The sequence below is a fragment of the Electrona antarctica genome (genome assembly GCF_951216825.1).
Source record: "Electrona antarctica genome assembly, chromosome: 8".
Classification (NCBI taxonomy): Eukaryota; Metazoa; Chordata; class Actinopteri; order Myctophiformes; family Myctophidae; genus Electrona; species Electrona antarctica.
Genome location: NC_136789.1, coordinates 6,417,414 through 6,444,417, shown reverse-complemented (window position 1 = coordinate 6,444,417; position 27,004 = coordinate 6,417,414). Strand labels below are relative to the sequence as shown.

The 27,004-nt window shown below is 43.0% G+C and overlaps 1 protein-coding gene across 1 annotated transcript in view; it reads right to left on the bottom strand.

The window, feature by feature from the left end:
* Nucleotides 1–27,004, bottom strand: part of uvrag (UV radiation resistance associated gene) — a 113,161-nt gene that overhangs the window by 56,884 nt on the left and 29,273 nt on the right. Inside the window, exons 8-12 of the mRNA XM_079508619.1 lie at nt 25,502–25,628; nt 17,160–17,244; nt 12,300–12,387; nt 11,512–11,572; nt 7,106–7,271 (exon numbers count right to left, since the gene is read on the bottom strand). Coding sequence (XP_079364745.1) covers nt 7,106–7,271; nt 11,512–11,572; nt 12,300–12,387; nt 17,160–17,244; nt 25,502–25,628 — 527 coding nt within the window. The remainder of the gene's footprint in view (nt 1–7,105; nt 7,272–11,511; nt 11,573–12,299; nt 12,388–17,159; nt 17,245–25,501; nt 25,629–27,004) is intronic.

Sequence of the window (27,004 nt, the reverse complement as noted above, 5' to 3'; positions counted from 1 at the left end):
AGTCAGGCCGTCAGCCACGGGGGAACAGGGGGAACAAACGGGAGAGCCCCTCCAGCTGCTGTCATGACACTTGTCTTGGATGGGATGAGATTAGAGATGGGCATTCAACCACAGATTTGCAACAAACACATCAACGCTGGCATCCATATTTTTGGATACATTTTTTGAATACATAGCAATAAGCATTCATTCAAGAATATTCTTTTTTACAAATCAAACCCTGCACAATATGCGCATATATACAGTACAATACTGTACGTACATACTCAAGAATGCACTCACATGTTACCCAACAATCCAGGTCTTCGTCAACTAAAGCATGACACGTGCAGATGTGGACATGCGAGTGCTTATTTGTATGTCTTCCCCAGTGCCTAAACAACTCTGGGGAAGAACAGCATGCATGCACATGAGAGTGTATGGGAGACGCCGATAAAAACAGACAAGTCGTTCAACCTTGTACAGTTAAAACTCAGGTTCAGCAAATTTGTGTCAAGCTAGTCCAGCAAATTTGTGTCAAGCTAGTCCAAGTTTACAGGTCGGCTTGGAAAGCAAAAGGGTTATATGTGAGCCGCAGGCCTGGCGAGGCTTACTGGTCTGGTCCATGGCCATGTGGCCTGGATCTCTTCTTGTCCCATTTCAATAATTTACTATAATGAGAGCCGAGCGCTCCAGTTTACTATCAGCAGTCAGCTCCTTTGTAGCCACCTGAATAATACAGCAGACGTCACAATATCCAAAGACCCATAAAAGCTTTTATTTATCCCGTGTTTGTTCAGCCTCAAGGCGAGCAATAAACACAATAAAGTAAACCTCTAGGGATGTACTGTGTGTGATCTACAATAAATGATGTAGCAACTAGAGCCCCAACCGATGCCGATCCCAATTTTAGAGATTGCTAGACCACCGATTACCAATGTTTAGGCCGATATTATGTAAAAAGAAAATATTTATATATATACTATTTAAATAAATACAATTATGTATGCAAGGAAGAGCAAGCGCACATGTATAAATGATTGAATCAGGTGCTGGAATAATAACTAGTGAAAGAAAGGCAAGCGCACACCGTTTTGAATGGTCCCTGCAAAAGTCTTAATTTATATTATTTAACCTCTTATTCCCTTTTCACAAAATGTTGATATATATTTTTAATCAGGTTAAAAATGGTTAAAAATCATGAAACATTGGCTGCATAATTACGGAGTCAAATACTGGGAGATATATCGGCCGAACCAATATACTGGTCGGGATCTAGTTGCAACCTTTGCCATCTATTCACTTCCAACACTTGATGACAAGAAACAGTGGTGCGAGACCACGAGAGAGAAAGGAATGTTTCGCTAATATCAACAGGTGAAGGCCAACGCATGGTGAAATGGTAATTTACTGCACGAAGGCAACTGTGTGCAGACATTAAGATCACACGCACAACTGTTAATGTGTAGCGTGGCAAGATGCAATCCAGACAGCCATGATGCTTTCATCTTTTCGCTTTCCTCTTCTTCCAGGGGGCCCTTTCTAATTCACCCCAATGCCAGCGGGCCAATCACACTTTCCCCCATATCCATAGCTACAAGTAGCTCTATACTGATTATACCAATTTCCCCTTCCGTACCTCTTGTTTAACCCATTCAGGCCTGACATCGAAATTTAAAAAAAAATGTTTTCTAAATCATGACAATTTTCTGAAAGATTTGAGGCACATTTTAACGATTTTTCAAAAAATAGCAGACCTACAAGTTCATAGCGCGCCACTCGGTGGCGCGCTATGAGCTTGTAGATCTGCTATTTTTCAATAGCTAAATTATAACAATGTTTAAAACACCAAAAGGGGTTCCCGCCCAAAATGGGTTAAGTGTGGTATGCCATGTAGGGAATGTCAGAATGCAAGGCCGATGCATTGCATACCTGAGAATGCGTGTCCCGATTCCTGAACATGCAATTATCAAAAATCCGACAGGAGTTTTTGACTCAGGCATGATACTTGGTTACAAGAACATAACAGACACAAATAATAATTTCATCATGGTATCCCATGCTGTAATTGTGGTGCAAACACCGATCATGACTTAAACGAGCCGTCGCGATAAAGCCCCAGGTCAGGCTTCAACTTCTTAGTTTACCGTTTGCATGTCTCCATGGCAACAATGTCATCCCTCTGTCGTAAAAAGAAATTTTCCCCATTCAGCAAAAATCTGTCTAAATGCCGTTTAGTCAAGAAACGCAGTGGCTGCAGCCCTAGGGCACGGTACAGACTGACATGTGCTGGGCACTGAGATTTACACCTGTCTCCAACAAGGTGCTTCACTATGAATGGGCCATGTCTGAACATTTGGACACATCATCAAAATGGGAACATTTAGGTGTTACCATGGACACATAACAAACTTAAACACAATCCAATTGTGTGCAATACATGTGGCTTCTCGTGTCAAAAGCTTTCTGGCGTGATAGTGGAGACGGAAGAAGGGATGCAAAAGGTCACATGGAGCACGCCTTCTCTACGGCAACCCGTCTCACACAAAGATCCTGGGGGTTTGCTTAAGGTTTTTCCAGCATATTAAAACCTACGAAACACTTACTATACTATTCAAAAAGGTTCTCTTTCATGTCTGGGAGATATTCATTATCATCAGGGTAGAGTTTTAAGGAAGGAGGAGAGACCCGCACACCGCCACTTGCTGGTTCAAGAAGTTTATTTTGTTAAGAGTCGTAGCAACGTTTCATGCCTGAAGAAGGCCGAAAGGCCGAAACGTTGCTACGACTCTTAACAAAATAAACTTCTTGAACCAGCAAGTGGCGGTGTGCGGGTCTCTCCTCCTTCCTTAAAACGTTTGCTGTTCTGCCAGGACCTTTACGCACCTGCTATAAAATTGAACCGGGTGTGCGGAAGTCATCTCTCGCATCAGGGTAGAGTAAAATAACAAGAAAATCACACCCGTGTGAAGTGAGTGGTGCGGGTTCCGAAACGGTTGAGAAATGACAGTTACCGTGTGGCGGTCCCTCTACTGTACCCTCTACTGTACTATACTGTTACTGTACTGTAATGTACTGGCACCACCTAAAGCATCATATATACAGTTAATACGTGCGTGTGTGTGTGCGTTAGGTTGCGCACAGGTGGTGAAAAACAACCATGCTGTTTTTGTGCTCATACCCAGACACCCAGCCAGCTACCCAGCCACCCACCCACACACAGAGCTCCGTAACGCCAGGGCTCCACCGGACGCGTTGCATCTCCGTCGCGTGCGTCAAAAAACGCACCGGTTCAATTTTAATGCACGCGTCGCGTCTCCGTCAACGCAACGCGGGCAGTGGAGCCACCCTTCATTGATTAAAAAGGGAACATTCCCTGACGGTGACGGAGACGCGACGCTGACGCGCCCGGTGGAGCCCTGGTGTAAGGGAGTGGTTACACCACTCAAAAATCAAGATTGATAGTTATCATACATTCCAAATATAGAACGCATGTACTTCTAGACAACATTTTACAAGTTCTATATAAGATATTTAAGGACATCCCTACTTTTTGTAGGAGTTTTGGTGGCCGATTTAAATTGACAAGCAAATGAACCCTAGCATCCCTATTCTGGGGACGAACATTCTGCAAAAAACAGTAGATTTACAAGCTCTCAACGTGTCACATTGTGATGAGCTTGTAGATTGGTGTAAAGGGAACAAGGAGCTGACCACATATGGAGCCCTGGGGGACCCTGGTCAGCTAAGTATAGGGTTTAAGTGGTTAGATATGGGCCCTCATTTATCAAAGACGTACGGCGTATGGCGACATGACCACATTCATCATTCCATCATGACTTTGACTTTTGGCGTACGGCATGTCAAAGCTCACGTCTGGTCTGAGCTTTGTCTACACCCGTTTTTCCATAGTAAACATGCGGAGCAGCATTGCAGTGATGTAAATAGGTTTTCAATGTAATGGGTCCCGGGACCCAGGGGTGGTCCCAGGGACATTTTACGAGTCCCACTTCAACGACATTAGGAGTCATATTTTGTCATTTTTACAAATTGCAGCATTTAACCCCCCATTAAACTTTTTATGGTAATGTGGTAGAGACACCGACCGATCTGTTGTCGGCACTCTCTCTAAACAGCTCTGGTCTCTGAGGGTGCGCTCTGAGCGCTCAGCGCTGCCTGTCTCGCTGAGCAAGATGGCGTCACCCTGTGTTGTTAAATTATCAAACTACTATCGTGGGTTCTACAACGATTCCTACGTGGATTTTATTGTTCATCATAACGTAGGATGAGGTCAGATGCAAAATGATCGTGTCCGTGGATTGTTTTACCGCATTTTTTTTCCTGTGCGATATAATTGTTTAACGTGGATTATTATTACTGTCCTGTGGACGCAGTGGTAGTTGGTTCAATGCGTCCATTACCTATATACTGCGTTTTGGGACGTTATGCAAGAGCATTTTCAGGAGTCGGGACCAGCGGCTCTGTAATCTTTTCATGGACAGTGAGGTCTTCAAACTTTTATACAGAAGCTACGTCCACTGGAATTATGTACAATTTAAGGATAAAAATCCGACACTCCAAACCTGTGACCAGTGCAAGTGATCTTCACGTTGTGGATTGATTTGGTTCACTGGGAGATCGGAGATCATACATATGTTTATGCATTCATTCATCATTCATTCACTCCATAAATAAACGTTCAGATTATGACTGCCTTGCCAGGTTATCTCTAACGTGGCGTCATGGCAGCCCACGACTCACAGGGGATACATGACTGCTTTATTAACTCGAACGCACTGTGCACTTCTGGGTAATGGCCCTGGGTTAAATTAATATACACAAACGTAGTCCATTCATGACAATGTGATTGGTGTAATTCATGTACTACTTGACAAAGATTGTACCGTCACGGAATACATGATAATCCCGCTGGCAAAGGCTGCCGTTTCTTTCCACAGTGTCAGTTGGGCTTGCAAGTAGGTCTGTGTGTGTGTGTGTGTGTGTGTGTGTGTGTGTGTGTGTGTGTGTGTGTTGGACGTGGACATGACAGTCAGGCAGTGAGGCGGGCAAACTCTCTTATTGGCTTTCCATACGTTGTTCCGGTTGTTCATGTCGTAAACTCTGAGTGTTTCGAGAATATTTAAGGGCGTTCTGTTATTTTCAGCTGTGAGAATATCACAGTAAAGAAGTGTAGAGTCTAGAGAAAGACTTTCGCACACCTAGTACTAGTAGAGGCTTAGGAACAGGTGCGTAGGCAAATGCACATCAATAATAAAATAGAAAAATACGCCCGCACACTGCTGATCTGCTACTGTAGGTACAAGAGGATTCTTAAGTAGGCAACGTTTCGGTCACTACTGACCATAGCTGAAGAAGGTCAATAGTGACCGAAACTTAATAAATGTATCCTCTTTGACTTGTACTGAGCAGATCAACAATGTGTGGGCGTATTTCATTTTGATATTTCATTATCAAAGGAAAGAACAAATGTACGCTAGGATTGGCTGTATAAGATTGCTCGATAAATCTTGCGTAGACTTTGGCGTAAACTCATTCATGGGCTCAAATTTAAGCTGGGTTGTACACTTCATTGATAAATGAAGGCCACATTTTTGGTCTATCAAGTTACACAGCATAATACAGAGTTATAGGCACTGAGTGAACACTTTATCAGACTGTCGTGGGACACAATTCAACAGATGGGAAACTCTATATTAAAGATATGAGCACATTAAGTTTCAAAATCGTATATGCCTAACAGCCTAAATCTATAACTTCCTCAAATCTGTCTATCAAAAACCACAGTCTACCAAACCTGCGGAATTGGTTTCAAGTTATTCAATGTGTTTTCAAAGTTTAATAATATATACAGTATATTAAATTAGTAAAAATAATAATAATAATTGGAGAGTTGTGTCTTTAAAATGTGATAATACCATAGAATAAGCCACTATGTATTCCCAAATGTACTATATTTAACAATTGTACAGATGTTAAATCTTTTTATGTAAAGCTTGGGGGTTGAGGTTGGAAACGAAAAGCAGCTGAAATGCTTATAGTAAAGGATAAATACATCTTTGTGGTTTGCCGTCTCCAATAACTGCAAAAATCTGTTCCAAGGCTTTACAGTCAGCAGCAGGCTAACCTGTCCACTGTTAACTCACGAGTGTGCTCCGAGTAGTGCAGCTTCTGCCAAAAGCATTCCTCACAACTATGTTCAAATCTACCAGTTTTTAAACTACCAGACACTTGGCCCATGGGAAACCACTTGGCCTGTGTCAGGCCTGCTACATGAGAGAAACATTTCCATTCACACTGACTCAGATACATTTCAAGTGAGCCAACAACAAGATACGACTACAGTACACGATGCATTCGCTCGGAGACTGTCAAGGTTATAACTGGTTTACGGGCCAAGACAGCAAATGCGTAGTATTTGATTACACTTAATTACACTTATCCCCATGAACCCCAGCATCCCTATCCTGGGAATGTCTTAATAGACGATCATTCCGTGGAATCAGGGGAACATTCACCGAAAATAGTAGATTTACAAGCTTCAACATATTCCATTGTGAATTTGTGATGAATTGTGATGTTGTATATCAGCTAGAGATGTGCTCTAGAGACAAAAAGGTGGGAACCAAGTATAGAGTAAACCCCAGGGGGACAGCATATGGGGTATAAGTGGTAATAACCATTAGTGGTGCAATGCTTCGCGATTCGACCGTGCAGCAATGCAATGAAGCAATGCGACATAATCGATAACCGAAGCCTGTAATATATAATTATAATATAATTATAATACTATATATAATATCATTCTAAATAAAATATGTTGTTCAGTATATCCGAATGCTTGTATTAACTGATGAAACATTTGCCATGTTGTGCAGTAATATAGAAAAGTGTGCCAATGCACACCTCTAATAACTATCCTTTTGTATTTGCTGTGACATTTGTTGCGAGATGTGACAATGTCAGAACATTCCACCACGACAGTCACACCCATCATGACACATGGCTTTAGAACAAACATAATGTGTTATTTCTTTCCGTTTATTACTCATAGACAATACAGATGATTTCTACTTGCTCTTCCTACTGTATGTGCAGAGTGACTTACTCTCTCTCTTTCTCTGTGAGCCGGTCAGTGATGGTGTCCTTGATGGAGGAGCGTGAACCCTTATGGATCACTGGATATCTAAGAGGCACCTGCAGGAAGTACGAGATCATCAGGACCAGGTGCGCTGTGTAACCCAGGGCAACTGCCACACTCCCATCCTCCTTTGCTGCAGGACCAAAGTAAACAGATGTCAACATTTTAAGTGCAAAAAATAAAGAGGCTGACTTTTCTTGAACAGATCATGCTTGTACAGTAACAAGGATATTTTCACTGAGCTGTATCAACACACAAATCCTCAAGGACTACAATATTACGTTATGCTTTTAGGAGCAAAAGCACTTCAAAGCAGATAGTTGGCATTACTGTATGATGTTTGATTTGTTAAGGATGTTCTTTTAGTAGATGAAAAAAGAAACTGTCTGAACATAATTCATCTTCACAGCTTGAAAATACAAACAGAAATATGAAGACATCAAATAGAAGACACTTTGGTTAACAAACCATTGAGGGGATTAAAAGCATGCACATTTATGTGGGACTGTGTTTTCAAAATGATACAAAAAAGGGCTGTTTGTGGCATGGTTCCTTTCAACGCTGAGAAATGCTGGCTGCTGCAGGATGCCTAATTTACTTCAGAAATGTGCCCGAGAAGCAAAAGCATCACGTACAACAATCCCTCTGAGACCAACTACATAATTAGATGCTTTTGTGAACATTTTGACAAGGTTAAAAAACAGAGTTAACCATCCAAAGTAAGAGAAATGGGTTCAAGACAGCACACTAAGTGGTTTCAAGTTCTCAAACAGCAGCAGTATGTACCGCTTGGGGCAAAGCCTTAAAAAAAAAATCATGGTGGTTTTTATCTTAATGCTTTGAAATAATAGACCACGGCGAGTGGTAGACTGCCTGACTCATACAGTACTGTGTGTTTTCCCTTCAGAACAGAAAAAAACCCTGCATTGTATCATTGGATTTTTTGACACCCATGAAGTACTAAGTACAGCTTTCCAACTAAATCCGGTGGGGTTTCTCAGATGCTGCTTCTAACCGGACAGAAGGTCAAGTCAACTGATGACATGAAGGTGCAAGTGACACCTCTGGGTGCAATAGGAGATTATTTTTGCCAATACCTACTTAGTGTTAGGTTGCACTGACAGAGAAAGCCGAGTTGAGGGCAAAACACTTAGGGAATTCACTATGCTGTGACGCCCTCTTTCCACTTTGTCCCCCTGGAAGGATTAGGACCTCCATTGACCCTGCTCTCTAATGTGGAACTCCACCCCCCCTGTGGGCCTTATTATCTGCTCTCTGACACCCAACCAGACATTTCTGGACTTGATCGAGCATTTTCTTTTCCTGCAGCAGACCCCACACAAATCCGAGCACAGGTCAGAGGGTGGAGGTGAAGTGCAGGGTATTACAACTCATCCTTTCTCCATTCATACCAGTGACTCTCAATGTTGTATTGTATTCCAATGATCCCCCTTTGATGTTTTATTTGCCCTTTTAACTCAGAGTGTACAAATGGAACCAAAGGCACCCATATGGAACCATTTGTACATTTATTGTCATTGTTTATGTAAACTGTTAAAAGTGTCCTGTAAGCCCATATGGGCTGGGCTTCTTCAGAAGCTTGACACTAAAATAAATAATCAATCAAATCATGTACAACCTTCAATTGGTTCTTAGAGTAACTATCACACATTTAGCTGGGGACCCGCTGGAACCCGCAGTGCCTTGTACCATCCATCATCTGTGTGTCTAGTCTAGCCCATCGCATGTGATCCGGACGCTACTGCTAGGAATGAAGGTAAGCTGGCTCTTACATTACATGCCAACACTCCACTCCAAATCGACTGTACACAGCAGAGTCTGATTATACGAACAGGTGTTTTATCTGCTGCCACACCACATGTTCGTGGTTTATTCACTGGTAGGTGTCCACCTACACTGGGCTGCCTGGAAGCGCAGTGGCAAAGAGACAGGTGGGGAGGAGGCGAAGGGCATACACACTGTACTTCTTCTATGCTCTAGTCTAAAGGATGTTAGCAGGTGGCCTGAAGCTGCAGGGAGTGATTGAACACAGGAGTAGTATCCTGAGTTATGGACGGGGGGGTCGGGCGGGCTTCCTCATCCGACCAGCTGTGAGGAAGGGGAGCTCAAGAATGCAGGGTATAGATGACAAGTGGGGGAGCGTTAAGGATGTCATGGTGTCATGACCTAACTGCAATAAATATGATTGCAAAATCATATTTATCAGAACTTGTGCGACTTTGGTATGCGGTAAAAATAAATAAAAACAGCATCCTAAATGAAACATCCTGCAATCCTCCTTGCAAACATGATGGCGATTACAGTCAGGCAATCATAGACAGATAAATCAATTATGTTTTTCATTTAGTAGTCCACTGACTACTTGCACCAGCTGTTTTTTTTTGCTCATGAGACAGTGGCAGCTTCATGTCTAGAAAAGGTTCAAAGCTCCACCTTGAACAGCTGCTATAAAAGTGCCCTTGAGCAAGACACTTGATCCCCAAGTAACAACAAAGCTACTGTTGCCAAAAGCCAAGACTGGGTTTTGTACCGTGCATCTGTTCAGAGTTTCAACCTCAGAGCCCCCACTCCTTACCGTTTGCCCCTTGTGTGTATACTATTGGACTTATTTATTATTTCTATGATAATTTGCTCTACTTTATTTAGATGTTTTTGATGGACTTCAGATTAAGCACATCCACCACCCCTTTTATTTACCGTACACTATTAAAATAATATAATATGTTTTTTGGTCTTCTGTGTTTAAATGCATAGGAAGTAATTTCTGCATTCTTGGCTGATGGGCAGCATTTTAAGGGGCTCAGTTCAGTGGTGTCAGCTTCCATAGAGAGGAGGTTGTGGAGGGAGGACTGTGTTCAAACCTTCTCCAGTGTGTTGCCTATCAGGGTACTTAATCTGGGACACACACACACACACACACACACACACACACACACACACACACACACACACACACACACACACACACACACACACACACACACACACACACACACACACACACACACACACACACACACACACACACACACACACACACACACACACACACACACACACACACACACACACACACACACACACACACACACACACACACACACAGCTATCTCATCCTCTCTGGCTCCCCTCATTACAAGGATGCATGTGTCAAACAGTGTCTTCGTCATGGAATAGTATTTAGATTGGAGCTCAGCAGTGGTTGACTCACTCTAGATATCCTAGACAAGAGGACGTAAAAGCGTTTATTGTGGGCAGATAGTTTCTACCGCAAGGCTGGCCAGAGGACAGTGGGTGGTCAATCCATTCCTGACAGCAAGGCTACTTAAAACGGACAATAAAATGCTTGTTTTGAGTTCTCTGGTGTCCAGGTATCGCATGGGTAAGGTAACTGAGGCTACTGGGGTTTGATTCCTCCACAGTGCCTTGCCCGGGCACTACAATAAACACAATTAGCTGTGTTCGCCCTCATAGTGGAAAGCCAGCAGGGGAGTGCGATCTCTATCGCTTACACCAGGGCCCAGGGGTAGTCATTAGTGTAAGCCTTACACTAATGACTAAGGTGTGTGTTGGGGTGGAAGTGGTGCAAGTGTGAGAGATTGCGTTTTACTCCACATGTGTTATGCCTTCACCTCACTGTCAGGTAAAAAGAAACAACACTTGATCAATAAGATAATTTCTATCCTCTTCCCTTCTTTGTTCCCTGCCGGTTATCATCTCCACCGGGACAGACGGGCTAAGGTTTTCATGTGTGTATCTGTGTTTCCATCTGTGAACAGCTATTCTCCAGCACTGCTGGATCAGCGTGCATTTGCATGCACCCTCCCAGTAGGCCAAGGAAGATCCTCCACCCCAAAAGGTGCAAATCGGCTTCATGGTGGCGCTATTAAGGGGCCGATTCACATTTTGAACCATAGGTTGTACAGACAAAAATAAATCCCCCTGGATTCCCACTTAGGCCCCAGGCATTTGTGCCAGACCAGATTTTCCGCCATTTCGCAAAACACTTATTTGCTACTACTCCACAGATTTGATCCAAAACACACACATCGGTACACATTACCTCTGGAGTCATGTGATCAGATTTGTTGTGCAACAAAGTAAATTTGCCTTATGTTTTCCTATAACCCCAGGGTGAGAGAGAGAGAGACACACACACACACACACACACACACACACACACACACACACACACACACACACACACACACACACACACACACACACACACACACACACACACACACACACACACACACACACACACACACACACACACACACACACACACACACACACACACACACACACACACACACACACACACACACACACACACACACACACCTTACCTTGGAAGTCCTCTGAATTAGGCAGCTTGACTCCACAGATGACATAATCAGACTGATTAACCTGGAGAGTTGAGTAAAAGGTTTTATATCAAAAACAAAGCGCAGGCATGAAACATGCAGACAAGTGAGACTAACTCTCCATGGCAAGAACCTTCAGCGCTGATAGCTACTGTACTCACTGTAGACCACTGGGCCTCATTTAAGTAACTGCATTCATTTTATCTCACATTATCGGCAACAAAGTAACTAAAATGTTTTATCAGCAAAAAAATGATTACAATAGTTTTCAAAGCTAGAAGTGGATTATCAAGCATCAAAGTAGAAATTCAAATTGCACCTCGCTTTGGAAATTTATAAATTGTAACATCTGCCGAACATCAACAGTCAGACAGTACTTGTACAGTCAGACAGTACTTGTGCAGTCAGACAGTACTGAAAATTGGATGAGGGTGATTGATGGTGCAGGAGTATACAGTAGTTAGTACATGCCCACCCACTACAGAATCTAGGAGTTTGAATACACCGTGGTGCATCCGACATACTGGGCATCTATACAAACACAACTGGCTGTGGGGAGGGCGCCGGGAGGGGAGGGAGACCTTTGTCTTCAGGCTGGGGTGGCGCCTGTCAGTGTAAAATGATGAGCGGGAGGAGTAGGACAGAGGCACTACATCCTCCCGGTGAGAACTCCTTACTGGCAGGTGAGCCAGTAGGGTACAACAGCAGAGTACGGGGTGAATTGTGCCCTGCATACAGTTAGTGCTGTGTGTGGGTGCGCTCCAACTCACAACTTCAATGGGGTAGATGTACGAGAGCTCCGACAGGAGCTGGCGACAGCGGAAGGTGAGCTGGGCGTTGGACTTGAGGAACTGCTCTCTGGAGAGACAAGGACAGATACACAAACAACATGGTTGAAGTAACTTTACCAAACGGTCAAACTGACTGAGAGAAAAGCTACAAGTGGAGAAGCAGCATATCAGAAGGAGGATGCAACAAGTGTATGGGAAGGAGAAAGTGAGTCTGGGGCAGTAGGGCACACTCCAGAGTTAACACTAGAGAAGGGCTTAAGTATACAGTAGGTATATAAGTACTGTGAGAGAGAGAGAGAGGAAATGTGTGCAGTGTAATGAGGGATGACATCACAGTGATGAGGAGTAGGGTAGCCAGCTTGTTTACCTAAGCCTTGCTTGAATGAGAGAGTTAATCATCCCAGGCGCTGAGTCATCACTACTCTAATTGTAACACCAACTCAATTATCATGACTCCCAAATTACCAACCGCTACACATCCCAGTGGGGCACTTCCCAAATCAGCGGGTCAGGTTGCCTTAACCCTGCTAGTTGGCTGGCTGACATCCTGTGACCTGACAAGGTGAGAAGTGGAGACGGCTGGAATAATGTCTGCTTTAAATGCTTCGTAATGACCAATGCTAGTATGCTATTGTGGTAAAATGACAGAATGAACAAAATTTGATGTGCACATGGGTAAAACAGGGGTCTGTGCTGTCACCTCTACCGCCAAATGTACTGTATGTCTTGCGGTGGACTTCAGACTGGATGTAAACCACTTTAACATCAGGAGGCTCGAGGCAATTACTAAACTGTCTAGAGAGTGGCTGCTGGAGCTGCAGTATGCAGATGAATATGCTCTAGTAGCTCATTCCCCACACGACCCCCAGTCCATCCATACAGTGGTTGTCAGAGCCTACAGCACGATGGGACTGTCTGTCAACACCACCAATGGAGTTCCAGAACCCCACCCACCCTGCATGTCCTCGCCATAGACCACAGACAACTCACAATTGTTCCATCACTCACATAGAGTATCTGGCCAGCATTCTCTCAGAGGACTGCAGCATTGACCATGAAATCCAAAACTGGATCAAGCAAGTATCTGCTGCATTTTGGGAGTCTTTCATAACAAGAAACTAATTCTGCACACCCAGATTGCCGTCCATCAATCTGCCTTTATCACCAGCTGTGAAGCCTGGGTCAACCTTAAGCCAACAAATCCATGCAGTCACTAGAATATATATAGTGTTATATGGCCAGCTCATAGAGTTATAAAAGGATAGAGGCTGAACCGGAGCGACAGCCACGCCCCCTGCTATTAATTTCAGTGGAAGTTGCTCCGTTTTTGAAGCACCCGGAAGAACGGTCTACTTCCGCATTTTTTTTATTTGGGCACCAAAATTTGGGGCCCAAAATGTGGAAGTGCAAACAAGCGCTCAATATTAAACCCCAGCAGCACGCGGATTCCTCGTCATAAATCCACGGGTCCGCCTGCAGTCCCCGCTCTGACCAGTAGGGCCGAGCGCTTCAACGTTGGAGAGCCTCCCTGGGGGCTTGGGCCAGCTACACTATGGCCAATGTGCACCAGGAGGGCAGAAGAACAGACACAAAGACCTTGGAGGATGCTGTTGTAGACAGACATCTGGCAGCAGTGCTGAATGGATGGGACTCACAGGCTGGAGGAGCAGACTAAAGAGAGGAGCGAGAAAAACATCCTTGGATGCCATAACTACCACATGCCCCACCTGCAATAAAACCTGGATGTATTGTTGTTCGATGGACAAGCAAGTCCGTCCGGTTTAGGGATCACATAGTGACAATATGACACATTTTAAATGAGCACAATAACAGATTAACAGTAAAAATGTTGTCGGACGTATAGCCATTACTTAATGTTGTGTATTTAATGTTGTTTCAAAGGTGCTTGCTCTGGTCTTGTATTCTTAACATTGTTTGTGTAGTGGCAAACACAGGCCTATTTAGAATTCCTCAGGATAGTTGTGAATGCCCCACATCTTTAGCATCAGTGTTGAAAATGAGCAGTCTGAGCATGAGTCGTGTCAGGGAGGGTGTTTTATTGTAGTTACCGCAGCAGTTTTAAATTAAAAAGAATGGTGGCATAAAACCATGTCTTCCAACAATGTATTCTCACTGCGGTTCGTGTACGATTCCAACAATATTCCACAACTCCACTCTAATAAAGACTGCTTTTACCTTTGCGAAGTGAAGTATAGTTTAATTTTGTATGCTTCAAAATCTTTATTTTCTCAAGTAAAAAAAGAAAAGAATATATTATATTTTGCATAATCAATTGGGACTTTGGATCAGTAGACCAAGCCTCATGCACATGGGGATCAGTAGACCAAGCCTCGTGCACATGGGGATCAGTAGACCAAGCCTCATGCACATGGGGATCACATTTGGAAGTCTGTTGTCTGGTTCAATAGCATCAAATGGAGGCTAATCTCTGTGTCTAATGTCTGCACAACATTAAACACAGATACAGTACATTCAGTAAAGAAATCTGTCCCCAACGTTTTCCTTCACAATACTAACGTCATGTGAAATTCATGTCAATGATTTGGTACAAGGTTAAAGCTGTACCGTATTAAGCAACAAACTACATAACTCCTTTTCTTTCTTATTTCAATATTCATCTTGGCTCTCCAATTATGTCCATTTCAAAACAGCTGCAAAATATATTTAACAAAAAAGACTGATACATTCAGTCATATAAATAAACTAGAAAAAGTAGTCTCTACCAGGTAAGGTAGGTCATTGTGGGCCAGCAATGTTTGAAAGTCACCAATCAGGTTGAAATATGAAAAATTGGACAGATTTGTCTTGATCACATGACTATATAGAAATTACAGATTTGCATGATGTTTGAACAAAATCTGTAGGCGTAATATATAAAAGAATTGTTTAGCAAAACACATCCTCGTGGTGGCACTATAACAGGACCATGTGAAAAATCTGGGGCAGAGGTTCTGCTCTGGCATGCAGGTTTCACGTTGATTGGCCCAACAGTGCTGGAGATTAACAATAAAGAAGAGGATCCAAGGCACTCTGTTCCAGTGAGGTGAAGAAAAGCCTTTTTATTTGGCAAAGAACATTACAAAAAAAGAGGAGATTAGCTGCTCACAGACAGATGGACACACACGGACTGACAGACGGACGGATGAAAATATAAAAGATTTCTTAAGTACAGGCAATGACCTCTTTGTATAATCCAGTGGTCCAACAACTCATACTTTGTTCAACTCTTATGCCTGATTTATAATTGGTTTTGTGTGCCGATTTATACTTTGTGGACACTGATTTTCCAGCTCACAACAAGCTGTGATGCGTGTTGAGCTTGTAAATCACAATTTTCTGTGCAAGGCACCCACGTGCAACAACATATATCTCAAGGCAGGCTTTAGCGTGTGTGTTCCCCTCAAGAGAGTGCCCTCGTTCAGTACTTATCGGTTATTACCCACACCGCTCCCCACTGCTTGGGGAGCGGTGTGGGTAATAACCGATAATTTCACACACATGAAAAGGCTTTTGGTGGAGAGAATCCTTATTGAACGTGATGCGTTCTTCCCTCCCAGCTCCTCGCCTTTCACTTGGATTTCCTATCTGGCTTTGCTTGTGGTCGGTAGGGCACTCATTATTACCATTCCCCAGACTGCGGCTGCTTTGTACAAGTTAAAAGAAAAGACAAAGATTAGTGCATGTTGACGGTTTTATCTGACCCTTTCTAGAAAATGCCCTTCTCTCTTTGGAAGGGTTTACCTTTATTTGGCTGGTTAAGCTAAGACGCAAAGCCCTTCGCAAGTGCTTGCCTAAAATAAAACACCCAAAGTTATGTTTGCCACTGCCATTCTTCTTACGTTTGTTCTGAGAATCTCTCACACAAGCATGTTTTCCTTCTTTCATCCCCTTTATTGCCCCTTCAGGGCGGCAACAGCTTAAAGGTCCAGGTTTGTGTCAAAAAGGCTGGCAGTTTGAATCCTCAGAATGGCTATGGGAATCTGAACAGAGAAAGTGGATGAGTAACGCTCGCTCACCCCTCCCTCAACATTTAAACCTTTCAGGAAGGCACTTAAACCCCCTATAGCTCCAGAGGAGTGGTTCAGTGGCCACCCTTCTGGTCGAAGTGGGCAGCTCCCAGATGTAAATATACACACGTAAATCGTGTGTGTATGAGGAACAGATCTGTGATGAAATGAGCGTGCATTCTCTGTGAAACCCGTCCCCGTTTAAATAAACTAAGCAAAGCTATAAAAATAAATAAAAAACAAATACACCTTTCTAAAGAAATCAAATCAAAACTAAATAGACATAGGCCACACAATGGACTTTTCACAGAATGGACATTCGACAGACGCGCGAGTGTCAGTGTTAATTTCCTGTTACTGGCCTGTTCTTTGGCTCCTTGCTGTTCTTCCGAAGGCTCAGGCTTAGCATCTGTGGCTGCCAGCAGTGCCAGGTACACCTCAGACAAACAAATGCCGTATCTGCAGGGTCAACGCCCACCGCGTGCTTCTACCACCAGGCCAAGGCAAACACAATCAGACATGGGCCTTTCACACAATGTGCATACAAACAGGCAGCGCCAGCCTCAACAACATCCCCCTTTGGGGATGGGTGGGGGGGCAGCAATCTTCTCAGTGTTCGGAACAACTGACCAGCACATTGGCGCACATCATTGTATGAGGCCTCGATAATTTCAAGCAGATGGGGAGGGAGTGCAACGGAAAAGGATGTGCATAAATGCATATATGTATATATGTGTGTGTGTGCGTGTGTGCGTGTGTGCGTGCGTGCGTGCGTGCAGAAGACACTTAATTGTAGGTTGTTCACACATACCTCTTTGCAGTACATTCTTTCTGAAGCTTGGTTAAGGACTCCTTCTCCTCTTTCAGATTTTGGTGCTGAGTGGAGAACGCTTCCTCTGAGGGAGACAGAGAGGAAGAGAGAAAAAGAGGCAGTGAGAGAGAGAGAAAATTACCAGGTGTGTTCTGTTCTGGTAAATTTGCACAGGTGGGTGGGCCTGTTGTTGGTCCACTGCCAGCCGCTATTAAACTTCAGCAACATCAAATAGTTCTTTTGATCAGGCCAAAGCCATTTCCTCTTGACACCACATAAAACCACACAACATGTGTATGATGATTACAGGATTTGTCAGACTATGTAAATACAGAGTAAGGCAAATAAATAGAATCAGCTAGATAAGGATCAAGAGATGACACAGCTTGTGCATGTTAAGTAACCACAACACGGACTTGAGATAATATCCAGATAAACCCTGCCATAAACACTGAACAAGGACAGCTTATAATAGCAACAGAATATTTCTTCTGGGGTACTAACTGGAAGTTCACTGACTATTGAAACAAGGTGCAACATCTTAGGAAGAGCTTATGTGTTGAGATCCGAGCGAGAGCATCTACAACTGAACTTGATGCAGATAGTGTAGTCACACCAGCTACATTATGTGCCAGAGATCTCTAGATTGCTAAAGGGCTCGCTGTACTTTGTTCAGCAGGGTTTTGCACACCAAACACATTTTGAACTACAAGCTCAAAATGTGAGCTTGTATGTAGATCTATTTTCGGTGTACAAAACAGGCACAAAATCAAATATAAATCCTGCTTAACCCTAACCTTGCACCACCTGCTTCCCCTCAGAGCCATTCTGCTCAGACGGGTGTCTTACTGTAGAATGCGGGTGTAGGGGAAACAGATGGAGGAGAAAGTAGCGAAGCTCACAGTAGGGGCATTTCCATCAGATTAGCCAGGGAGACCGATAGTGTCAAGGAGCGATAAGGGAGACCATCACAGGGTTTTAAGTGCTGACTTGAAAACGCAGTTCGATACCACCTGCGTGGACCCGGACTATGTACTCGCTTTCATGTAATGCCCAGCTCTGCTCGATCCATCTATCTTTCTATCCTTTCATCCTCCTACCTGTAACTCATTCCAGTGTGTATGAAGGCATGGGCCAGCAGGCTAACATACGGCAGCAGTGTAAAAACAGCATGTGTGTGTCTGCGTATGTGTGTGTGTGTGTGTGTGTGTGCGTGCGCGAGCAAGATAGCATATGGACAAATGTGTGTATAGTATATCATACTTTAATATGTGTTATTATGTTGCTCCCCAGAGGTGTTATCTCTTATGTTCAGGCAGACCCACACAGACACAGATCAGTCACCTGCATGATACTACATATGGCAAAAGATCAGTTTGGTTGTGCATTTTATGAATGCCATATATATTGGACTTGAGTGCAATCTAGAAGTGGAACATGAGAGTCAGTGGAAAGGTTAACTGACTGCAAAGAATGAGATTGTTACTCATTTTTTACTAATGCACCGTAATGCTGTTGTAAAAATGTCACATTTGCTCACTGGTACTTCCAGTATACCGGAAGCATTTTGCACAGAATCACCCCTAAAACTACCGAATATTTTGAAGGGATTTTGTTTTTCACAAGAACCCATTCACCACAAACAAACCCTACACTGTATACGAACTTCAAAGCTGCTCTTCACTGTCAAACAGGCCAATGTATTTATGTATTGTTATTTATTTGTCTCACACATGTTCTAACCCAAAAATGTAAACAGTCTCCTTTTTTTCTTTGAATGAGTGATTGTCAGTTAATGAGTTTAAATTTGTCACATCCATCACGCATTTGAACTTAAACACAGCTTTGTGAAATTATCAAAAACAAAGCCTGTAACGTTTAGAAGGGGGATAATTCTGTGACAATATAACTTTAAAATGGAGTAGATTCAAGTCAAAACAAAGTATAACAGCATAATCAAACACAATCGAACAAAAGAATGTAGTGAAAATGTTTAGCTCATTGACCAAGACTCGGTGTATAGTTGACCGTATTGGAGAACATTTCCCAAAGCATACCGTGCCGTTTGATTTTCAAGGATACCATTGGATTCCCTTCGTTTCAGGACATGTAATGAGAGCAAAATGGCCCTTTAATTACACAATTATTTACACAAAATGCCAGTGGAAAATTCAGCTCATGTGTCATGGGGCATTAATATTCTTTTTAGTGGTCATGTGAAGTTCTCTCCAACCTGTTCTCTGTCCTGTGTGTAAGCCTGAAGTAAACCATTCTTAACACTGTGTGGGAGAAGAAAGGATGGAATGTCAGTTCTATCCAGATAAAACGACCCGATAGAATAGACTTGTCTTTATCAAATCTGCTCAAGCCCAGATATGTGGGTGGCTTGGCAGACACAGAGTCAGTGGGGAAGCTAGCACTAAAAGCATGACGGACAGTTCAAGGAAGACCCAGAGAAAGATACAGCAAGGCAGGCAGTAAAAGAAAATTTGAGAAGCTGGGGCTTTTCTCTGGTGACTCCTTCATGCTCCCCAGTCCCAGTAACTCATTAGCAAGAGTAGCAGACAACAATCCCATTCACCCTTGATTCCCTTTTTCCCTCACTGAACATGGCAACCAGCTGAATCATATACTGTAGCAGTGTCAAAGCTGAGGGACAGGCAAGAAAGTCTCTAATGATGATAGCTTCAGTATGAGACCTTTCCTCTGAGGTGACAAATGCCTCCACACTCCTGTCTGTTCTTTACATTAGTAAACCCTACCACTGACATTTACTGGCCAGGAACCCTGACGGTGTTGCAGAGGTTGAGTATAACTACCGTTATTAACCATGCTAAGAAGGGTGCTTGCAGAGCTGATTTATGCCGTCTGCCCAAGGTGGAAGGGGAAATTAGACGTGAGGAAATTGTGAAAAGAGTGCGACCCCGACCAAAAACCCAAACCCATTAATTCTGTGGGAGGAAAGTGAAAATGTGGTGTTTTCGCGATTGAAAAAGAGCAAAGATGTTGTCGTCAGGCTCGTCTGTCTTGGATGTGTGTGCGTGCGTGTGTGTGTTTACTCAATTAATGAAAAACTATAGCTCTCTCTCCTCTCATGCAAAAGCACACTCCCCCCCAAGTGTTCACTACTATTATTGTAAATCAGCTGCCATGAGCAGCTAGTTGTTAACCTGTCATCAGAATGATACTGGGCGTTTTTTCTGTAGTCTTGATGTTCACTGCACGCTATCTGGGGTGGTCGAACGAGGAACACACACATGCACGCATGTGCGCGCACGTGCACACACTAGTCTGTGTGTAGTAAAATTCGAATGTTTCCTTAAAACAAAAAAAACATGCATAGCCCCGACTTTCATCTCATGCAGACACACACACACACACCTGCAGACACACATACACACGCATGCAGACACACATACACACACCTGCAGAATGTCTACTGTATGTTTGGGTTTTCCGGCTCATTTGTTTTCAGAGAGGAGGGTTTCCTGAGAATAACACATTTTCTATGGGTGATAAGAGACCGATCACTTAATGGGCACCATGGCTGAGTGAGAGACAGGAACACACTGTCAGACACACACCTCCTCAACATCCTAAACACCGACAAGGAATGAAGATTACACTGTCAGTCCTGGGTGTTAATTCAACTCGATAGTATAATAATGGACCCTTACGGGTCCTGTCGGATTTAAATGAACATTCAGGGTTTTACAGCATGATAGCAGTCAACACAGGATGCCTTCTGGGAACGTCAGCAGAGGAATGAACTCATACTGTACATAGTTAACTTCTAAGTCTCAATGGTGGTCTTTAATAAGCAGGAGAAGAATGTTGTCATATTTCAGAAAATAACCTCTGATGGTCTCCAACTGACACCAGGTCAAAAATGGTTTATCTGCTTGTCAAGAGACAGAACCGCATGCGTGCTCATTCATAAATGAAAATTCTGCAAAATAGAAACTGGATGTCAAAAAATCTACGGATATATAAACAAGCTATTCCTAGCAGGCAGTCTGTCTGATGAGCAAGCTAAATGATTGATATCAAAACCTCCCTGCTGCATCCAGCTGGCACATATTTGATAGACAAGCCAACAACATGACACCAGGAGACCATTTAGGGTATTGTACAAGGGATAAAATGTGCAGAGCACCATTTTAGAAGAGGGACCACGTGGAGGTATCCTGGCACAGATCCAATTATAATCAGCCAAAGAATCAGGTGCTTTCTGAAATATTGTAAACACCTGTCAGCAATAATAACCTCTCATTAATAAAAGACGAGTGCTTTTTGTTGAATACCGCAGTCGAGCTATTAATAGTTTTACAGTGAAAGAGAAGTACCGCATGGTGTACAGTATGGTTTCTGGGTTTTCAACGTGTGGATTATGAGCCTGGGGGGAATAACAATGTACTAAAAGTGCAATTAGAGAAAGAAAATTGAATTAATCTAAAAAGTAATTTTCCTTCAAAAGTGTATTTCCTAATAAGCACCTGTGCTTTGTGGATGGATGCCATGAATATGATGTGAGGGGAGGGCATCCAGTTCTTCTGGCTGTAGGCTCAGTGCTGACAGAAAAAGAGGCAGAGGATTAAGACCCATTTGTCAGAATCCACACACAAAGAAAGCTCCCAAAACCCCCTATAGCACTCTGTGTGTGTGACTGTGTGTGACTGTGTGTGTGTGTGTGTGTGTGTGTGTGAGAGCATGCCTGTGCACACTTGCACGCACTAACAATGCACATGCCAATCATTAACAGCTCCCCATCACAGACCCTGGTGGCCCAGTGCAGCGTGGTGCCACTGCCCTTTGGCCAAACAGCTCGCTCTGTCTCTGTCCCAACAGATATCAGGCCCTTCTGGAACCTGCCTGGCCTGGTTTTAGACAAACACTGACACTGGTGCCAGCCAGGCCACCGAGACAGATCACTTTGTGGGACGACAGGGCTTTGAAAAGACTCTTAGGAATAGGAACTAGGTCAGTCACCTAGATTAGGCTAAATATAATAGAGTGGAGATCTTGGTCGAAATGACTCCGGATAGCGATTGTTGGGAGGGAACATTTGGAGCATCACGGGTTGAATCATATAATTGTAACCCAGCTTGACCTTTCCCTATTGTTAAACTTTTGACTTATGTGCAATTGTATAAGCAACCTAGGAAGCACATGTTGTACTGAAAAGAATTGTAGGAGCCATCTGGATAGTCACCAGAATGTGCTACAGCTTGATGGATGTTACAGTTAGGTTCAAGGCAGGTCTTCGCTGGTGTGTGTGCATATTATGGTATGAACTGAATTTATGTGAGACTGTCATTTGTGAGTGTGTGTGTGTGTGTGTGTATGTATATGTTCACCTGCATGCTAATGTAATTGTATGTCTCTCACAGCAGTATTCAACATGACCTTGGACTGAGGGTTTTATTAGGTGGGTTGCAGTCAAATACCCAAGAGGCGTTATGGACTCCATAGCACGTTATGGACTCCATAGCACGTTATGGACTCCATAGCACGTTATGGACTCCATTGCACAAAGTTTCTTTCTTATATGTCAAATAGCCTATTTTTCAAGGAATGTCCTTCTATTTTCATAAAAAGGTTCTTGTATTTTTGTAAAATGTTCACCTATTATGACATGCCCAGAATAGAGGGCTTATGTGGTTGAACCGCAGGAATTGAGGGGGGGGGGGGGGGGCAGGAGGGGGGGGGACTCGCAGGTTCAGACGACATAAGTGACATAAGTTTTCCGTTTGTGATGGCACGACATCAGTATATTTTATACAGTACTCTACTCTTAAAGCGCATTAAGACAAGAGCTTACTATGATGAACAAGCAGTATTACACATAATTACAAATAAAGCAAGACATTGCTCACAACTTGTATAGTAAATGAGTAAAAGTACGTTTTGTATACTACTGGGGCGAAAGAAAATACCTATACAAAATATTTTCTCAAAAACAAGAGGATACAAATGAATTGTGCAACATTTCAGATTGTCATTTTAGAAAAGAAAAACACATGTCAAGTGGGAACAGAAATTGTGAGACTGTCTACTGCCTCTGAATGGAAGTCTCTTTTTACCAATTACAGTTTAGTTCTGTGAGCCATGATGTGAGTCACACCCTTTCAAAGGTGTGTCATTACAACAAGAAGTATAAAGGGGAAAGATACTACTTGACTATAAAGACTTTATTCACTTTCCTACTTAGCGTTTGTATACTTTTTTTTAGCCTGTTTTTGGGGAACATGCTGTCCAAGCAGTTCTCTTGGACAGTTGTCGGAGTCGCACAAAAACAGTCAATGTAAAAGCTCACATCACACATCACATTGCACGTTGCACGTTTGACTATAGAGCATCGCAGTCCCGCCCCCTTTCATGACGACGCCAGGCCCAGGAAATAATTCCCAATGCATTTTCCCCATAGACATTTCAAAAAGTATTTATTTAAAGACCTTTTAAGTGTCGTACAAAGCCAACTCGAGTTGTGATAAATCATGACAACAAACTGTTTTGGACCAAACAAATAATTACAAAGAAGAAAAACAACAAAAAAATTATTGTAACCTGCCGTTTCTTTCTTCTTTATAATTATTTGTTTGGCCCAAAACATTGTGTTTGTCGTCATGATTTGTCACAACTCGAGTTGGCTTTGTCCGCAGCGTAAACGTCTTTAAATTTAAAAAAAAAAATAAAGTTTGAGGAAAATGAACGGGGAATTATTTTCCGGGTATCTCGAGGAGGCAGGACTGCGACGCTCTATACAGGCAAGAGGTTAAAGGCTTGCCTTCCACCCACTTTGATCTCAATTCATTTCAACTGTAGTTTTCTACATACTGTATAAAGCGAGTGGCAACTTATCAGAAGCCTTGTTTGAAAAGTTGTTCCCTGAGTCAGAAGACTATCATCTGAGGTAGTGTTGAATAAGCCTTTTGTGACACACACACACACACACACACACACACACACACACACACACACACACACACACACACACACACACACACACACACACACACACACACACACACACACACACACACACACACACACACACACACACACACACACACACACACACACACACACACACAGTTTTTGAGGGGCGCTAGCCCCTCCTATGTCCAGCTTTTAGTGTGTGCAAACACAAACTTTGTCCTAACACAATCATTAAATGCCATTGACAATGAATGGACAATTTTGAGTGTTGTGTAAACACAAACATTGTGTAACACAAACATTTCCAATAAACATATCAATCAAACAATAAATACAATTGATTATTTTCATTATTTGATATTGACAGTTATTGAATTAGTGTAATTAGTTGAGCTGCACAAAGTGAGAGTGTAATTATTGTCTTTCTGTCTATCATACTGTACTATTATGTATGCACAATGTTGTCCACCAGATGGTGCTGAAAAGTGAATACACCACTCAACTATGCACACCTCTAAATTGCCTTGATGTTCACTGAACTCATGCTTTTGGTATTACAGTGGTTATGTATTGCCACAATTATATTATGAGGATTCGTCTCCTGTATGATATATTGTACTGTATTATGTGATATACATGATATCACAAATCAAATTGCAAATGACTTCATTAACAACATTGTTAGGCATATCATCACAGGCACAGACATAACTGTGACATCATGTGTTTGAATCCACCGAACCCACCTCGTGTTTGCCCTCTGAATTCTTTTCGCTCTCTCGCTCACCACACAATAAAACAGAAATAACTTAAATATATTTTTAGAAATTCCAGTATGATTTGTTTGGCCCAAGAATGCAGACATATTTTCTAGGCAATGTGTTTTGACTGTTATGCCAGCTTGCCTGGCAGCGATACTACTGGCAAAACCATGAATTGGAGCAAGGTTTAGTAGGTAGGCACTCCCATGTCCAAATAAAATAAATTCCTTTCGCCACCTTTTCTCCAATATACCCCATGCACTTGATTTAGCCCCGTTAAGCAATAATTTGTCAGAAAGAAACTCTAAATTGGGGTAATATACAGTATTGTATGTATTAGCCAATGAACACAACTATGCGAGGACAAAGCCACAATAGTCAACTGCTTGTCTATTATCGCTCTCAAGTAGGGTTAATGATGTTAATTATCTTGCTTAGAAAGAGGCTGTTTATTTCCTCCACAGTCTAATGTAGGAAAACACTGTTGTTTGTATTGCAGACGTGATATCATCAATCAATGTCCTCCCACCAGCAGAACAATTCACAATGAAAGGTGACTGTATAAAATGTGCATTGGCTTTAAAAACAGACATTTGGCAGACAGAGTGGAAGAGCAGCTGCCTGTTACTGAGCTGCTTTTACCTTTCTTCTGAAGCTGCGCTCTCTCCTTCTGCCGCTGCTCTATCTCTCTGCCCAGCGCCTTCCTCTGCCGCTCCAGCTCACTGCGCAGAACACCAAGGCGAAGCTGCATGCACTCCCTCTCCTTTTTCTGCTCAGAGAGTCAGAGAAAAGAGAGAAATTGAAAGGGAAATAAGAAACGTTTACTATTATGTCATGGCGACTTAAGCATTTTGTTACCAAGCCCACATATTCCCCATTTAGCTCCCTCAAAACCACCATTGGAAATACGTTCCAATCCAATGTGAATACTCCTCCATCAAGCCAAAACCTCACTGTCAAAACTCCAAGGCCCACTGTCCAGTATGTGACAGTGAGAGAAGAGGGACAGGACAATTAAAAGATCGGATGGAAAAAAGGGGCTGTAGAAATGCATGGCCTCCAGCACACTGCTGTATGATATGAAGATGTGAGGATGTTGTGTGTGCTGAAAGCTGGGTGTCAGCCTGGGACTGATATTCGGGGGTAAATTCTGAGCTCAGATTACATCTACCAGAGGAGAGAGGCATTGAACAAAGGTGGAGGTCTCCGTGGACAGGAGAAGATGATGAGAGGAGAGAGGACTTTGGGCGATGTCGGTTAGTGGCAATATAGTTTATTTATAGAGTAATACTTCAAAGATAACTCCTCTTTATAGACTGTCTCACTGCAATGCCAAATGCAGTATAAAAGCCAAGGTTTTATTCTCTTACAACCTTAAAACTTAAAAAAAATAGCAGATTCATAGTCTCAACTCTCAACATGAGCTTATAGATCAGCCGTGTCATTATACGGATTGTCAATTCAAGAGGATGCCGTGCTAAAACTACTCTCACGTCTCATTGTATGTACCGTGTGTGCGTATGGCATATAAATATTACCCTCCCACACCACTGGCACTTACCAAAAGATCCTGATCAAAAACAGACAAGGACAGACTTTAGACGGTGACACATAGCGGTAAGTTGTACGATAGGCACGCAAAGTCTTAAGTGCTGTGGTGATTTAGCAACATGCCATCATCACCATATGAGTGGACTGACAAGCCTGGCAGACAGCAACAGGACTCAGACTAAAACACAGGGCTCTGATATTTACAAAGCAGAAACAAGCACAGATGAACCCTCCCCTCCCCCCAAAGTGGAGTGACTGAAGTCAGACGAAGATGAATCAATGTCAGACACCCACCAACCGCTAAAACACACACACACGCATAGACACTCGTAACCACATAATCCTTCTAAAACACACCCAGGTGAGAGCCCAAAGAACAGTCCATGAACACCACATGAGTCTCAGTCTGCCCGTGTGTCGCTGTTGGCTGGCGTCTCTCTCTCACCACACGCTCCCCGGCCAGCAGGGGCTTGGCGATAGAAACGTCAGAGTGCAGGTCATTAGTCAACGTCTTAGCTCTCCCTCTCTTTTTCTCTACCCAGGCATCTCTTCATCCAGCCCTTCACGTGTCTATCTGGGAGCAGAGGCAGAGGG